Source organism: Oncorhynchus nerka, linkage group LG14 (assembly GCF_034236695.1).
Source record: "Oncorhynchus nerka isolate Pitt River linkage group LG14, Oner_Uvic_2.0, whole genome shotgun sequence".
NCBI lineage: Eukaryota > Metazoa > Chordata > Actinopteri > Salmoniformes > Salmonidae > Oncorhynchus > Oncorhynchus nerka.
This window is the reverse complement of record NC_088409.1, coordinates 65,140,333-65,157,561: the sequence shown is the minus strand read 5'-3', so window position 1 is coordinate 65,157,561 and position 17,229 is coordinate 65,140,333. Positions and strand designations below refer to the sequence as shown.

General features: G+C 45.8%; 1 protein-coding gene across 1 annotated transcript in view; it reads right to left on the bottom strand.

The window, feature by feature from the left end:
• The window catches only part of LOC115141704 (ubiquitin-associated and SH3 domain-containing protein B-like), a 48,200-nt gene that overhangs the window by 6,981 nt on the left and 23,990 nt on the right, over positions 1-17,229 (bottom strand). The window contains exons 8-13 of the mRNA XM_029680845.2: positions 14,049-14,172; positions 13,740-13,862; positions 13,529-13,621; positions 3,513-3,657; positions 2,163-2,269; positions 93-202 (exon numbers count right to left, since the gene is read on the bottom strand). Coding sequence (XP_029536705.1) covers positions 93-202; positions 2,163-2,269; positions 3,513-3,657; positions 13,529-13,621; positions 13,740-13,862; positions 14,049-14,172 — 702 coding nt within the window. The remainder of the gene's footprint in view (positions 1-92; positions 203-2,162; positions 2,270-3,512; positions 3,658-13,528; positions 13,622-13,739; positions 13,863-14,048; positions 14,173-17,229) is intronic.

Below are 17,229 nucleotides of genomic sequence, written 5' to 3'. Positions count from 1 at the left end.
GAAAGTAAAGAGGAAAAAAAGAGTGAGGGGGAAGACACAATGAGATCAAAAGAAAACATCACATTGAGCGAGTAAAATAAACTCCAGCTGACCTTCCTGACTACTTGGATGAAGTCCTTGGAGGTCTGGGGGCTGCGGCCCTGGAGCTGTCGGGTGCAGGCCTCCAGAGAGGAAGCGTGGGCAACAATCAGTATGTTGTTTCCTACAGAGTGGGAGATGAGGAAATGAGGGAACGGAAGAACAACACGGACCAAATGAATCCCAATGTTCATCCCACACATGATGTTTCTGTATCACATCTAGGTTAAAAAAAGTATTTGTTTTCTTTCAAATACCCTGAGCGTTTGATTGAGCCTGTCTAGAGTGGAGTGGGAGATGAGAAGTGTTTGCACTTTTGGGATCCGTTTTGGAATCCGTTGATTCCATTGCGCCAGGCAAGTTCAATCGAGCACAGCTAAAGGATTTGAAAGATACAGTGGGGCAAAAAAGTATTTAGTCAGCCACCAATTGTGCAAGTTCTCCCACTTAAAAAGATGAGAGAGGCCTGTAATTTTCATCATAGGTACACTTCAACTATGACAGACAAAATGAGGAAAAAAATCCAGAAAATCACATTGTAGGATTTTTTATGAATTTATTTGCAAATTATGGTGGAAAATAAGTATTTGGTCAATAACAAAAGTTTATCTCAATACTTTATTATATACCCTTTGTTGGCAATGACAGTGGTCAAACGTTTTCTGTAAGTCTTCACAAGGTTTTCACACACTGTTGCTGGTATTTTGGCCCATTCCTCCATGCAGATCTCCTCTAGAGCAGTGATGTTTTGGGGCTGTTGCTGGGCAACACGGACTTTCAACTCCCTCCAAAGATTTTCTATGGGGTTGAGATCTGGAGACTGGCTAGGCCACTCCAGGACCTTGAAATGCTTCTTACGAAGCCACTCCTTCGTTGCACGGGCGGTGTGTTTGGGATCATTGTCATGCTGAAAGACCCAGCCACGTTTCATCTTCAATGCCCTTGCTGATGGAAGGAGGTTTTCACTTAAAATCTCACGATACATGGCCCTATTCATTCTTTCCTTTACACGGATCAGTCGTCCTGGTCCCTTTGCAGAAAAACAGCCCCAAAGCATGATGTTTCCACCCCCATGCTTCACAGTAGGTATGGTGTTCTTTGGATGCAACTCAGCATTCTTTGTCCTCCAAACAAGACGAGTTGAGTTTTTACCAAAAAGTTATATTTTGGTTTCATCTGACAATATGACATTCTCCCAATCTTCTTCTGGATCATCCAAATGCTCTCTAGCAAACTTCAGACGGGCCTGGACATGTACTGGCTTAAGCAGGGGGACACGTCTGGCACTGCAGGATTTGAGTCCCTGGCGGCGTAGTATGTTACTGATGGTAGGCTTTGTTACTTTGGTCCCAGCTCTCTGCAGGTCATTCACTAGGTCCCCCCGTGTGGTTCTGGGATTTTTGCTCACCGTTCTTGTGATCATTTTGACCCCACGGGTGAGATCTTGCGTGGAACCCCAGATCGAGGGAGATTATCAGTGGTCTTGTATGTCTTCCATGTCCTAATAATTGCTCCCACAGTTGATTTCTTCAAACCAAGCTGCTTACCTATTGCAGATTCAGTCTTCCCAGCCTGGTGCAGGTCTACAATTTTGTTTCTGGTGTCCTTTGACAGCTCTTTGGTCTTGGCCATAGTGGAGTTTGGAGTGTGACTGTTTGAGGTTGTGGACAGGTGTCTTTTATACTGATAACAAGTTCAAACAGGTGCCATTAATACAGGTAACGAGTTGAGGGCAGAGGAGCCTCTTAAAGAAGAAGTTACAGGTCTGTGAGAGCCAGAAATCTTGCTTGTTTGTAGGTGACCAAATACTTATTTTCCACCATAATTTGCAAATAAATTCATTAAAACTCCTACAATGTGAATTTCTGGATTTTTTATTCTCATTTTGTCTCTCATAGTTGAAGTGTACCTATGATGAAAATTACAGGCCTCTCTCATCTTTTTAAGTGGGGGAACTTGCACAATTGGTGACTGACTAAATAATTTTTGGCCCCACTGTAAGTACTAATTGAACCCAGGACTGTTATTTTTATTCACATCCCATCCAAAGCCACAGCAGTGACTGAACCCTGCACCATAATTACCCATGTTTTTGCAGTCAGACAGAATGTCTTTGGTCACTTGGTAGCTCCGGCTCATGTACGTGTCATAGGACTCCGACACGCTAAGTTTGGTTATCGGTATGAGAGGTCTGTGGGAAGAAACAGTGAGAACATGTGAGACAGAGGTATGGCTGAAAAGGCTCTGGCCCCGTCCAGCAACAACCCTTAGCCCCTACCTTTAACACTTCATGTACATAGGTCAGAAGGAATTAAATAAGGATAGGCAATATCGTAGTAGCTCCATAATCTTCTATGATAGTCTTAATGGAATGTTGACCATATTATTTGTATATATCTGGTTTCTTTATAGCTGTGCCTAGGTCCAAGGCTGGAGGGACTAGGGGTTGGGCCTAACTCTGCGTTTACACATAGAAGCGGCATCGTGCTGTGAAACATTGGAAGCCATTCATTTTCAGTGGGGTGAAAAGTACCCTTTTGTCATATTTGAGTAAAAGTAAAGATACCTTAATAGAAAATGACTCAAGTAAAAGTTAAAGTCACCCAGTAAAATACCAACTTGAGTAAAAGTCGAAAAGTATTTGGTTTTATATATACTTAAGTATCAAAAGAAAAAAGGTATAAATCATTTAAAATTCCTTATATTAAGCAAATCAGACGGCAACATGTTTTTAAAATATTTTTTAAATGTACGCATACCCAGGGGCACGGCACACTCCAACACTCAGAACTTAAGTTACAAACGAAGCATGTGTTCAGTGAATCCGCCAGATCAGATCAGAGGCAGTAGGGATGACCAGGAATGTTCTCTTGAGAAGTGTGTGAATTAGACAATTTGTCTGTCCTGCTAAGCATTCAAAATGTAATGAGTACTTTTGGGTGTCAGAGAAAATGTATGGAGTAAAAAGTACATCACTTTCGTTCAGAATGTGTGAAGTAAAAGTAAAATTTGTCAAAAATATAACTAGTAAAGTACAGATACTCCAAAAATAACTTTCAAGTATTTTTACTTAAGTACTTTACACCACTGTTCATTGTAAATGTAAGGAAAGCCAAAGAAGCGGAGTGGGCGGGGGACTGTTGAGCGATGTGAGCACGGACGTGGAAGCTGAAAAGGACGGGCAGAATTTTCTTCAAATCCTCGGTGATATCGCTATGCGAGTGACCAATCGAATCTCACCATAGCTTCCAACCCCTACTGGATTGGCTGACAATAGCTGTTGATACGTAGCACTACCTAGCATGCTTTCAAGCTTCTTAGCACCCACATGAAGGCGAGGCTAGCGTGGCTAGACGAGTGACGCTTGTATAGTGTAAATGGCCAGTAAGATTACAGGTTGGAGGTGAACCAGGAAACAGTCTTGCCTGTATCACCTGTATGTTGTGTCAACAGTGAAGTGGGATGCAGCCAGGTCTGTGGGAGGGATCCAGGCAGGAAGAGAGCTCCCAGAGACCCACTTGGTCCACTCGAATAGCCCTGGCTCCACTCTGATCTTCAGCTTGCCATCCTGCTGCAGACCTGCAAGGGGAGACAGAGAGGCACATCAGCAAAAGAGGAAGACTGCAGCCTCTGCTACACACAAAAGCCCTGTCCAAAAACAACCCGTAGCGCCCTAGCCCCTAGGCATTTATGTAGATCTGAAAGCATTGGATTGAAACGATTGGATTAATGTAAGCGATATGGAGACAATTTCCCTTAGCCTATCAGCAGTGGCATATATTCATGGATGGAATCAGTAGGCGTGTCCAAACTCTTGACTGGTACTGTATATATAATAATAATTTACTAATATTTAAAAAAATCTTTTATCTTTCGGCTCTCTGTGCTTCATAATTCTCCTTCAATTCACAAGAGGCTGAATGTATTTCACCGGAGAAAGCATCCGAGCGAGCAAAACATCACCCTTCTGTCTCTGTATGTGTAGGCCATTTATCTGATACTGTTTGATCCAAAAGAGTATGACATTGTTGCCACCCGTATAAAATAATAGCCAATCAGCATTGAGCTAAACTGAGTGAGCTCAACTGTGAATGGTCCTGACGCACCAAAAAGTCTCAAGGGAAGCCAGTTTGGATTTGGCGTCAAATCACATTGAGAGCATACTCATTGACAGAAAAAAAATGAATTGTTGCATCTCGTTGTGTTGTTGTCCTCTGGTGGCAAGCTAGCTAGCTAGCTAAACATAGTTCCTTTCCTAAATTAGCCATGGATGGAGTTAGGGATTTGGACTTGTGGTTTTACTTAATTGTCTGTACTGGCCAATGATTATAACGGAAATTCTGATCCAACCATTCATTCATACATTGTCCCCTTGGCCTGAGGGGATGGAAGTTCAATATGTAGCTAGATGTAGAAGGTTAATGTTAACTAGCTAACGTTGCCCATGAAAGGAAGTTAGGCTACCAGAGTAAGCATTTTAGCCAGGTAGCCTAGGAAAAGAACAAAGAAAACCGTGTACTGTAATAGACCGTTTCGTCGACATTTTTTTTTTGTACCTTTATTTAACTAGGCAAGTCAGTTAAGAACAAATTCTTATTTTCAATGACGGCCTAGGAACAGTGGGTTAACTGCTTGTTCAGGGGCAGAACGACAGATTTGCAACCTTCCGGTTACTAGTCCAACGCTTTAACCACTAGGCTACCCTGCCGTCAAACAGTAACATGAAAGAGAGGGGGATGGCATTGGTGTTTCTCTACAAGTAGGGTGAGCCAACATGTTTTTTCTACTTGCACGAACACGCACACACACACACACACACACACACACACACACACACACACACACACACACACACACACACACAGAAATCAGAACCATGGACAGCCACATCATATTTAGCTTACGTTAATTGGACTATATTGTTTTTGGTCTCTTTTAGACTGTATTAGACGAACCATAGGTGATTTGATGATGTTGATATCTTGAAGTTGAAATGGTGCTGTTATAGTGGAGGCAGCTCGTGTTTTCTTTGCAACTTGGTGGTTATAAATCAATAGTTGTTTAGGATTCTGAACATTTTGGAACATTAACTTGCTGTTTGTCACTGTTTGTTACATGCAATATGCTTTGTGGTTTTGTGATGAAACAAAGGTGTAGTTGAATTTACTCTGTCACTGTGTCTTCTTATTGTCTTGGCCTTAGGCCTAAATATCCCGGTGTTAAGGCATATGAACTAACCGGTTATAGAAAGCAAAGAACGCAATTATCACAACACATAGGTTTTAATACCCACGCACCGTTACTGCCCATCAGAAGGAAAGGGAAATACTACAAATTGACTAATGGTATCAAACCCCTCTCAGATCTACATACAGTAAGTGCATTTCTACCACTAAAGGGGCAATCCACGGTTGAAACAATAACAAAGCGTACTCCCTGCCACTGTTTCGGGATGGGGCCGGAGAAATGTAACCATTTTCAAAGCTATGGACACAGGTATGGATGCAAGAACTGACCATCCATGATATAATATGATCGTTTTAACCATGTTTGTAGGCTATACAGTGGATGTTTACATTTACTTGTTTAGAAACATTGGAGTAAAAAAAACATATTTTGGTTCTGATGGGGTATGACAGTTGCTAAGCTTATGAAGCATTTATAAATGAGATTGTTTACATATAATTCCGATTCAGATTCACATCAACTTTATTATCCCATCATTATCCCGCCAAATTCATTTGGTCATGTGTTTCAAAAGACAGTACATAAAACATGAAAACACAGAAACTACACAAAATAATTCATTCAAAGTGCAATGGCTTCACATTTAAAGGGAAAGTGCAATATAATATATACTGGAGGGACAAACAGACTATCTATTATACAACCTAATGGCTGTTGGAATAAAAGAGTCCCCATATCTATCTGTTTTAATATTCTCTTGAAGAAGTCTCTTTCCTCTTGTCCGAATGCTGCTGTGACTGAGTTTTGAGTGAAGGGGATGAGTACCGTCCTATAAAATGCTTTCAAGCTTTAGGAGGATGAGTTTTGTGTACAGGTTGGTGGCTGATTCTTGATCTATACCAATTATTGTTCCCGTCGTCTTAATCAAGCGCTGAAGCTTGACTTGGTCTTGCACTCGCATGTTTCCGAACACGCATATCAGACCAAAGTACATGTCATGTTATGTCTTGTCCCTGTGCTTTCTCTTCTCTTCGTTTCCCCCTGCTGGTCGTATTAGGTTACTATCTCTCTCTCTCTCTTTCGTTCCGTTCTTGCTCCCAGCTGTTCCCCATTCTCCTAACGACCTCGTTTACTCTCTCACACCTGTCTCCTCTTTTGCCCTCTGATTAAGTCTCTATTTCTCTCTCTGTTTCTGCTTCTGTCCTTGTCGGATTCTTGTTTGCTTTGCCCTTGTCCCGTCCTGTCGTAATCTGCCTCTTCATCAGATGCTGCGTGTGAGCAGGTGTCTCTGTCCTCTACGGCCCGCGCCTACCCAGAGGGACCTGCAGTCTGTTGCCGCTAGCCCTGCAATTCTCCTCTACTACTAGAAGGAGGACTCTCCTGCAAAGATAGAGGATTTATGTTTTCCCTGTTTGGACATCTCCTGTAAAGATTGAGGATTTATGTTTTCCCTGTTTGGACATTAAAAGACTCTGTTTCTGTTGAATCGCTGTTGGGTCCTCACTCACCTGCATAACAGAAGAATCCGACCAAGAATGGACCCAGCGACTTCGGATCCTCTCTACTCAGCCGTCGAGATCCAGGGAGCGATGCTAGGCAGACACGAGCAGGAATTGTCTGCTGCTCGACATGCCGTTGAGACCCTGGCCGCCCAAGTCTCCGCCCTCTCGAAACATATTCACAATCTCCGCCTCGATCCACCGGCTACTTCCAGGGCTTCCGAGTCTCCGGAGCCCAGAATTAATAACCCACCGTGTTACTCTGGGGAGCCCACTGAATGCCGCTCGTTCCTCACCCAGTGTGATATTGTGTTCTCTCTCCAGCCCAACACGTACTCCAGGGGTACAGCTCGATCGCCTACGTCATATCTCTCCTTACTGGACGGGCTCGTGAGTGGGGCACGGCAATCTGGGAGGCAAGGGCTGAGTGTACTAACCAGTATCAGAACTTTAAGGAGGAGATGATACGGGTTTTTGATCGTTCAGTTTTTGGGAAAGAAGCTTCCAGGGTCCTGTCTTCCCTATGTCAAGGTAATCGATCCATAACGGATTACTCTATAGAGTTTCGCACTCTTGCTGCCTCCAGTGACTGGAACGAGCCGGCGTTGCTCGCTCGTTTTCTGGAGGGTCTCCACGCGGAGGAGGTAAAGGATGAGATTCTCTCCCGGGAGGTTCCTTCCAGCGTGGATTCTTTGATTGAACTCGCTATTCGCATAGAACGACGGGTAGATCTTCGTCACCGAGCTCGTGGAAGAGAGCTCGCATTATCCGTTTCCCCCCTCTCCGCATCACTACCATCTTCCTCCACTGGCTCAGGTGCTGAGCCCATGCAGCTGGGGGGTATTCGCATCTCGACTAAGGAGAGGGAACGGAGAATCACCAACCGCCTCTGTCTCTATTGCGGTTCCGCTGGTCATTTTGTCATTTCATGTCCAGTAAAAGCCAGGGCTCATCAGTAAGCGGAGGGCTACTGGTGAGCGCTTCTACTCAGGTCTCTCCTTCAAGATCCTGTACTACCTTGTCGGTCCATCTACGCTGGACCGGTTCGGCAGCTTCCTGCAGTGCCTTGATAGACTCTGGGGCGGAGGGTTGTTTTATGGACGAAGCCTGGGCTCGGGAACATGACATTCCTCTCAGACAGTTAGGGGAGCCCACGGCCATGTTCGCCTTGGATGGTAGTCCTCTCCCCAGGATTCAGCGTGAAACGCTACCTTTAACCCTCACTGTCTCTGGTAATCATAGCGAAACCATTTCTTTTTTGATTTTTCGTTCACCTTTTACACCTGTTGTTTTGGGCCATCCCTGGCTAGTATGTCATAATCCTTCTATTAATTGGTCTAGTAATTCTATCCTCTCCTGGAACGTCTCTTGTCATGTGAAATGTTTAATGTCTGCTATCCCTCCTGTTTCTTCTGCCCCCTCTTCACAGGAGGAGCCTGGTGATTTGACAGGGGTGCCGGAGGAATATCATGATCTGCGCACGGTCTTCAGTCGGTCCAGGGCCACCTCCCTTCCTCCTCACCGGTCGTATGATTGTAGTATAGATCTCCTTCCGGGTACCACTCCCCCCCCGGGTAGACTATACTCTCTGTCGGCTCCCGAACGTAAGGCTCTCGAAGATTATTTGTCTGTAGCTCTCGACGCCGGTACCGTAGTCCCTTCCTCCTCTCCCGCCGGAGCGGGGTTTTTTTTTTGTTAAGAAAAAGGACGGGACCCTGCGCCCCTGCGTGGATTATCGAGGGCTGAATGACATAACGGTTAAGAATCGTTATCCGCTTCCCCTTATGTCTTCAGCCTTCGAGATCCTGCAGGGAGCCAGGTTTTTCACTAAGTTGGACCTTCGTAACGCTTACCATCTCGTGCGCATCAGGGAGGGGGACGAGTGGAAAACGGCGTTTAACACTCCGTTAGGGCACTTTGAATACCGGGTTCTGCCGTTCGGTCTCGCTAACGCTCCAGCTGTCTTTCAGGCATTAGTGAATGATGTACTGAGAGACATGCTGAACATCTTTGTTTTCGTTTACCTTGACGATATCCTGATTTTTTCACCGTCACTCCAGATTCATGTTCAGCACGTTCGTCGTGTCCTCCAGCGCCTTTTAGAGAATTGTCTTTATGTGAAGGCTGAGAAGTGCGCTTTTCATGTCTCCTCCGTCACATTTCTCGGTTCTGTTATTTCCGCTGAAGGCATTCAGATGGATTCCGCTAAGGTCCAAGCTGTCAGTGATTGGCCCGTCCCTAAGTCACGTGTCGAGCTGCAGCGCTTTCACGGTTTCGCGAATTTCTATCGTCGTTTCATTCGTAATTTCGGTCAGGTGGCAGCTCCTCTCACAGCCCTTCTGTCAAGACGTGCTTTAAGTGGTCCGTTTCCGCCCAGGGAGCTTTTGATCTCCTCAAGAAGCGTTTTACATCCGCTCCTATCCTTGTTACACCTGACGTCTCTAGACAGTTCATTGTCGAGGTTGACGCGTCAGAGGTGGGCGTGGGAGCCATTCTGTCCCAGCGCTCCCAATTTGACGATAAGGTCCATCCTTGCGCGTATTTTTCTCATCGCCTGTCGCCGTCGGAACGTAACTATGATGTGGGAAACCGCGAACTGCTCGCCATCCGCTTAGCCCTAGGCGAATGGCGACAGTGGTTGGAGGGGGCGACCGTTCCTTTTGTCGTTTGGACTGACCATAAGAACCTTGAGTACATCCGTTCTGCCAAACGACTTAATGCGCGTCAGGCTCGTTGGGCGCTGTTTTTCGCTCGTTTCGAGTTTGTTATTTCTTATCGTCCGGGCTCTAAGAACACCAAGCCTGATGCTTTGTCCCGTCTCTTCAGTTCTTCAGTAGCCTCCACCGACCCCGAGGGGATTCTCCCTGAGGGGCGTGTTGTCGGGTTGACTGTCTGGGGAATTGAGAGGCAGGTAAAGCAAGCACTCACTCACACTCCGTCGCCGCGCGCTTGTCCTAGGAACCTTCTTTTCGTTCCCGTTCCTACTCGTCTGGCCGTTCTTCAGTGGGCTCACTCTGCCAAGTTAGCCGGCCATCCCGGCGTTCGGGGTACGCTTGCTTCTATTCGCCAGCGTTTCTGGTGGCCCACTCAGGAGCGTGACACGCGTCGTTTCGTGGCTGCTTGTTCGGACTGCGCGCAGACTAAGTCCGGTAACTCTCCTCCTGCCGGCCGTCTCAGACCGCTTTCCATTCCCTCTCGACCGTGGTCTCACATCGCCTTAGACTTTATTACCGGTCTTCCTTCGTCAGCGGGGAAGACTGTTATTCTAACGGTTGTCGATAGGTTCTCTAAGGCGGCTCATTTTATTCCCCTCGCTAAGCTTCCTTCTGCTAAAGAGACGGCACAAGTCATCATTGAGAATGTTTTCAGAATTCATGGCCTTCCGTCAGACGCCGTTTCGGACAGGGGTCCGCAATTCACGTCTCAATTTTGGAGGGAGTTGATTGGGGCTTCCGTCAGTCTCTCTTCCGGTTTTCACCCCCAGTCTAACGGTCAAGCAGAACGGGCCAATCAGACGATTGGTCGCATCTTACGCAGTCTTTCCTTTCGTAACCCTGCGTCTTGGGCAGAACAGCTCCCCTGGGCAGAATACGCTCACAACTCGCTTCCTTCATCTCCTTTTCAGAGTAGCCTCGGGTACCAGCCTCCTCTGTTCTCGTCCCAGCTCGCCGAGTCCAGCGTCCCCTCCGCTCAGGCTTTTGTCCAACGTTGTGAGCGCACCTGGAAGAGGGTCAGGTCTGCACTTTGCCGTTATAGGGCGCAGACTGTGAGAGCCGCTAATAAGCGTAGGACTAAGAGTCCTAGGTATTGTCGCGGTCAGAGAGTATGGCTCTCCACTCGTAACCTTCCCCTTATGACAGCTTCTCGCAAGTTGACCCCGCGGTTCATTGGTCCGTTCCGTATTTCTCAGGTCGTTAATCCTGTCGCAGTGCGACTTCTTCTTCCGCGACGAAGCGTCCACCCGGTCTTCCATGTCTCCTGTGTCAAGCCTTTTCTTCGCGCCCCGTTCGTCTCCCCCCCCCCCATCCTTGTCGAGGGCGCACCTATCTACAGGGTCCGGAAGATTATGGACATGCGTCCTCGGGGCCATGGTCATCAGTACCTAGTGGATTGGGAGGGTTACGGTCCTGAGGAAAGGAGTTGGATTCCATCTCGGGACGTGCTGGACCGTTCGCTGATCGATGATTTCCTCCGTTGCCGCCAGGTTTCCTCCTCGAGTGCGCCAGGAGGCGCTCGGTGAGTGGGGGGGGGTACTGTCATGTTATGTCTTGTCCCTGTGCTTTCTCTTCTCTTCGTTTCCCCCTGCTGGTCGTATTAGGTTACTATCTCTCTCTCTCTATCGTTCCGTTCCTGCTCCCAGCTGTTCCCCATTCTCCTAACGACCTCGTTTACTCTCTCACACCTGTCTCCTCTTTTGCCCTCTGATTAAGTCTCTATTTCTCTCTCTGTTTCTGCTTCTGTCCTTGTCGGATTCTTGTTTGCTTTGCCCTTGTCCCGTCCTGTCGTAATCTGCCTCTTCATCAGATGCTGCGTGTGAGCAGGTGTTTCTGTCCTCTACGGCCCGCGCCTACCCAGAGGGACCTGCAGTCTGTTGCCGCTAGCCCTGCAATTCTCCTCTACTACTAGAAGGAGGACTCTCCTGCAAAGATAGAGGATTTATGTTTTCCCTGTTTGGACATCTCCTGTAAAGATTGAGGATTTATGTTTTCCCTGTTTGGACATTAAAAGACTCTGTTTCTGTTGAATCGCTGTTGGGTCCTCACTCACCTGCATAACAGTACAGCACACTCTGGACAGATTTATAGTACATTTGTAAGATACGGCAGTCAACATTAAAATGGTTCAGTTTGCATTAAAAAAAAAACATTATCTGTTGCAATTTCTTTATCTTTGCAAAGGCACAGTCATTGAATTTCAGTGTATTGTCAATTTAGATTCCCAGGTACTTATATGTGGTCACTCTATCAACTGATTCCCCATTGATTTTCGTAGGTGGTAGTGGAGTTTTGTTCCTTCTGAAATCAATTTCCATCTCTTTTGTTTTCTTAACGTTTATTTCAAGAAAGTTATTTGCACACCACTGGACAAATCTTGCAGTTCGTCTAACAAAACCTTGAAGAGAGGCTTGTTCTGGGTGGAGGAAACCCTCCACAGCGGTGTCATCTGCATATTAAACAAAGAAATGTGGGCTGCGTCAGAGGCTTGACAATCGTTTGTGTGCTGATGAGTTCTGGCTAAACTTGGAATATTGTTAATTATCAGGTATCCTATTGAAATATTGAGTGCTATAGTCTAGGGTCTACACCAGAAGTTAATGGTTATCTGTAGGAGGAATGTATATGGTGGAGGAAATTAAGCTCGGAATGTAATGAGTAAAATAAAGGTAATCACATGTGGCAGACACTGATAAGGGTGGAGATATGTGGTTTCGCGGGGAAGGGGGTCGAGGTCAGGTCAGGTCACATTAAGGGAGAAGGATCAGTTTATTGCCCGTATCACTTAACTTCCTGCCTAGCAATAAAGATTTCATGTTTAGAGAGGAGACTCCACCCAAATTGGGGTATATATACTATCGCTGGTGGAAATGTGTTTTTATCTGTTCAGCTGTTCGATCAATTGGGTGAATAAACTTGGTTGGAACTTTTATAGTGTCCGTCAACTTCTTACTCTGGTATTTAGAACCTAACAGTACAGTGTGTGCAGTATCGGTGAAAGCACGCGAACCTGAGGGGCTCCCGTATTCACCGTTCAAAATGTAGAGATGGCGGAGGTAAACTTCAATTGTTGAGTACGGTTCAAAAGGAAACTATTAATCCACTTGATCAGTAGAGAGTTGACACCAAAATTCACCAGTAGTTGGGGTTGGATAGTGTTAAACGCGCTACTGAAGTCAATGAATACAATTTTGATTAGGCTATTTGTCTTTTCTAAATGTTGGTCGATATTGTTCAGCATGTCCAGTAACGCATCATCAACACCCCTGGAGGCGCGGTGTGCCAATTGGTTTGGCCTGTTGTTTTTAGGTATTGGGAAAATCAGCCACTTCTTCCATGAGTCTGGAATTATCCCACTGTTCAGTGACAGCTGGAACAACTTCTGGAACGGTAATGCGGTATCCGCTGCCTCTTACAGGTCATCGGCGCTGTCCGTCAGGGCCGCCCAGTCAGTGGACTCAAAACAGTCCTGGAGGCCTTAAGTAGTTTCAGGAGTCCAGCTTTTTTTTTTTTTTTTTACCCCTTTTTCATGGTATCCAATTGTTAGTAATTATCTTGTCTCATCGCTACAACTCCCGTACGGGCTCGGGAGAGACCAAGGTTGAAAGTCATGAGTCCTCCGATACACAACCAAGCCGCACTGCTTCTTAACACAGCGCGCATCCAACCCGGAAGCGAGCCGCGCCAATGTGTCGGAGGAAACACTGTGCACCTGGCAACCTTGGTTAGCGTGCACTGCGCCCGGCCCTGAGCAATGAGTTCAATGTCTTTAGTGCAGACCTTGTGCTTAGTTGTAATGTGGGCAGGATTGCAGTGCTTCGCAACTTTAAAACACTTTAAACAGACAAAGAAAAACAGGAAGAGACCTGAGCACAAATGACCGTGTCGCTGCAAGAACAGACGCCACAACACTCCAACCTCAGCCCCAAAATGGATGTAGCAACTGCACATGGCCCCTTTAAGTCTTCATCAAATGTTATAGAGGATTATGGATGTTTAAAAAAAATCCTAAATAGGATTTGTAGTGGCAAGTAGCTACAGGCTGGTTACCTTTGAGGATGTTCTGAGCAGTCTGGACACAGCGCAGAGAGGGCGAACAGTACACAAAGTCTATCACTGTGTTGCTCTCCAACAACGCCTCGCCTGCAACACAGACAGACAAATAGACAGGGGAATAGATTGTTATCACGCTGCAATGAAACATGAGATATGGAATTGGGCAGATAACATAGCCTACTACTATGTGTTGACAACCACATACCCACTATTCGTGCTTGTGTGGAACCAAACACAGTGATGGGGGTGTCCATGTTGTAATCTCTGTGTCCTCCACTCCACATGGGCAGGCTGACTGGCATGTTCAGGTTAGTGCGCACATATCTACCTGTAGAACAGAACACCATAACCCAGCACACTGCTGTTACGGTTTCAAAACCTACAAACAATACTGCTCTTTTATCTATCCTATCAAAAACATCAGATTCATCCAAACTCAAAATGTATGACTCCTTTGAAAGCACACTTGCTTTTAGGATTGCACCTCCAGTACCATTGTTCTGACTCTGCTCACCTTTGGAGTCAGAGCACAGTGAAAGCCAGTGTTTCCCAAACACCACATCCATCCGCTCACCGTGCCGACAGACAAACAGGGTCCGCTTGGGCAGCCGAGAGTGATTGCTGCTGACCCGAAGCACCTAAGAAACAATACAGTGAATTGGGGACTCAAATCCATAACATTTCCCATCATTTTCGAGAATTGATCAGTACACAAAGATTCCTTGATGCCCTTCCAGACTCCCTCTGCCTACCCAAGGACGTCAGAGGACAAAAATCAGTTAACCACCTAACTGAGGAACTCAATTTAACCTTGCCTAATACCCTAGATGCAGTTGCACCCCTAAAAACTAAAAACATTTCTCATAAGAAACTAGCTCCCTGGTATACAGAAAATACCCGAGCTCTGAAGCAAGCTTCCAGAAAATTGGAACGGAAATGGCGCCACACCAAACTGGAAGTCTTCCGACTAGCTTGGAAAGACAGTACCGTGCAGTACCGAAGAGCCCTTACTGCTGCTCGATCATCCTATTTTTCCAACTTAATTGAGGAAAATAAGAACAATCTGAAATTTCTTTTTGATACTGTCGCAAAGCTAACTAAAAAGCAGCATTCCCCAAGTGAAGATGGCTTTCACTTCAGCAGTAATAAATTCATGAACTTCTTTCAAGGAAAATATCATGATTATTAGAAAGCAAATTACGGACTCCTCTTTAAATCTGCGTATTCCTTCAAAGCTCAGTTGTCCTGAGTCTGCACAACTCTGCCAGGACCTAGGATCAAGAGAGACACTCAAGTGTTTTAGTACTGTATCTCTTGACACAATGATGAAAATAATCATGGCCTCTAAACCTTCAAGCTGCATACTGGACCCTATTCCAACTAAACTACTGAAAGAGCTGCTTTCTGTGCTTGGCCCTCCTATGTTGAACATAATAAACGGCTCTCTATCCACCGGATGTGTACCAAACTTACTAAAAGTGGCAGTAATAAAGCCTCTCTTGAAAAAGCCAAACCTTGACCCAGAAAATATAAAAAACTATCGGCCTATATCGAATCTCTCAAAATTTTTAGAAAAGGCTGTTGCGCAGCAACTCACTGCCTTCCTGAAGATAAACAATGTATACAAAATGCTTCAGTCTGGTTTTAGACCCCATCATAGCACTGAGACTGCACTTGTGAAGGTGGTAAATGACCTTTTAATGGCATCAGACCGAGGCTCTGCATCTGTCCTCGTGCTCCTAGACCTTAGTGCTGCTTTTGATACCATCGATCACCACATTCTTTTGGAGAGATTGGAAACGCAAATTGGTCTACACGGACAAGTTCTGGCCTGGTTTAGATCTTATCTGTCGAAAAGATATCAGTTTGTCTCTGTGAATGGTTTGTTCTCTGACAAATCAGCTGTAAATTTCGGTGCTCCTCCTATTGTTTTCACTATATATTTTACCTCTTGGGGATGTCATTTGAAAACATAATGTTAACTTTCACTGCTATGCGGATGATACACAGCTGTACATTTCAATGAAACATGGTGAAGCCCCAAAATTGCCCTCGCTACAAGCCTCTGTTTCAGACATAAGGAAGTGGATGGCTGCAAACTTTCTACTTTTAAACTCAGACAAAACAGAGATGCTTGTTCTAGGTCCCAAGAAACAAAGAGATCTTCTGTTGAATCTGACAATCTTAATGGTTGTACAGTCGTCTCAAATAAAACTGTGAAGGACCTCGGCGTTACTCTGAACCCTGATCTCTCTTTTGACGAACATATCAAGACTGTTTCAAGGACAGCTTTTTTTCCATCTACGTAACATTGCAAAAATCAGAAACTTTCTGTCCAAAAATGATGCAGAAAAATGAATCCATGCTTTTGTTACTTCTAGGTTAGACTACTGCAATGCTCTACCTTCCAGCTACCCAGACAAAGCACTAAATAAATTTCAGTTAGTGCTAAATACGGATGCTAGAATCCTTACTAGAACCAAAAAAATGTATCACATTACTCCAGTGCTAGCCTACCTACACTTGCTTCCTGTCAAGGCAAGGGCTGATTTCAAGGTTTTACTGCTAACCTACAAAGCATTACATGGGCTTGCTCCTACCTATCTCTCTGATTTGGTCCTGCCGTACATACCTTCATGTACCTTCACAAGACGCAGGCCTCCTAATTGTCCCTAGAATTTCTAAGCAAACAGCTGGAGGCAGGGCTTTTTCCTATAGAGCTAAATTTTTATGGAATGGTCTGCCTACCCATGTGAGAGACGCAAACACGGTCTCAACCTTTAAGTCTTTACTGAAGACTCATCTCCTCAGTGGGTCATATGATTGAGTGTAGTCTGGCCCAGGAGTGTGAAGGTGAACGGAAAGGCTCTGGAGCAACGAACCGCTCTTACTGTCTCTACCTGGCCGGTTCCCCTCTTTCCACTGGGATTCTCTGCCTCTAACCCTATTACAGGGGCTGAGTCACTGGCTTACTGGTGCTCTTTCATGCCGTCCCTAGGAGGGGTGCGTCACTTGAGTGGGTTGAGTCACTGATGTGATCTTCCTGGCTGGGTTGGCACCCCCCCCCCCTTGGGTAGTGCCGTGGCGGAGCCTTGTCTCAGGATGGTAAGTTGGTGGTTGAAGATATCCCTCTAGTGGTGTGGGGGCTGTGCTTTGGCAAAGTGGGTGGGGTTATATCCTTCCTGTTTGGCCCTGTCCAGGGGTATCATCGGATGGGGCCACAGTGTCTCCTGACCCCTCCTGTCTCAGCCTCCAGTATTTATGCTGCAGTAGTTTATGTGTCGGGGGCTAGGGTCAGTTTGTTATATCTGGAGTACTTCTCCTGTCTTATCTGGTGTCCTGTGTGAATTTAAGTATGCTCTCTCTAATTCTCTCTTTCTTTCTCTCTCTCGGAGGACCTGAGCCCTAGGACCATGCCTCAGGACTACCTGGCATGATGACTCCTTGCTGTCCCCAGTCCACCTGGCCGTGCTGCTGCTCCAGTTTCAACTGTTCTGCCTGTGGCTATGGAATCCTGACCTGTTCACCGGACGTGCTACCTGTCCCAGACCTATTATTTGACCATGCTGGTCATTTATGAACATTTGAACATCTTGGCCATGTTCTGTTATAATCTCCACCCAGCACAGCCAGAAGAGGACTGGCCACCCCTCATAGCCTGGTTCCTCTCTAGGTTTCTTCCTAGGTTTTGGCCT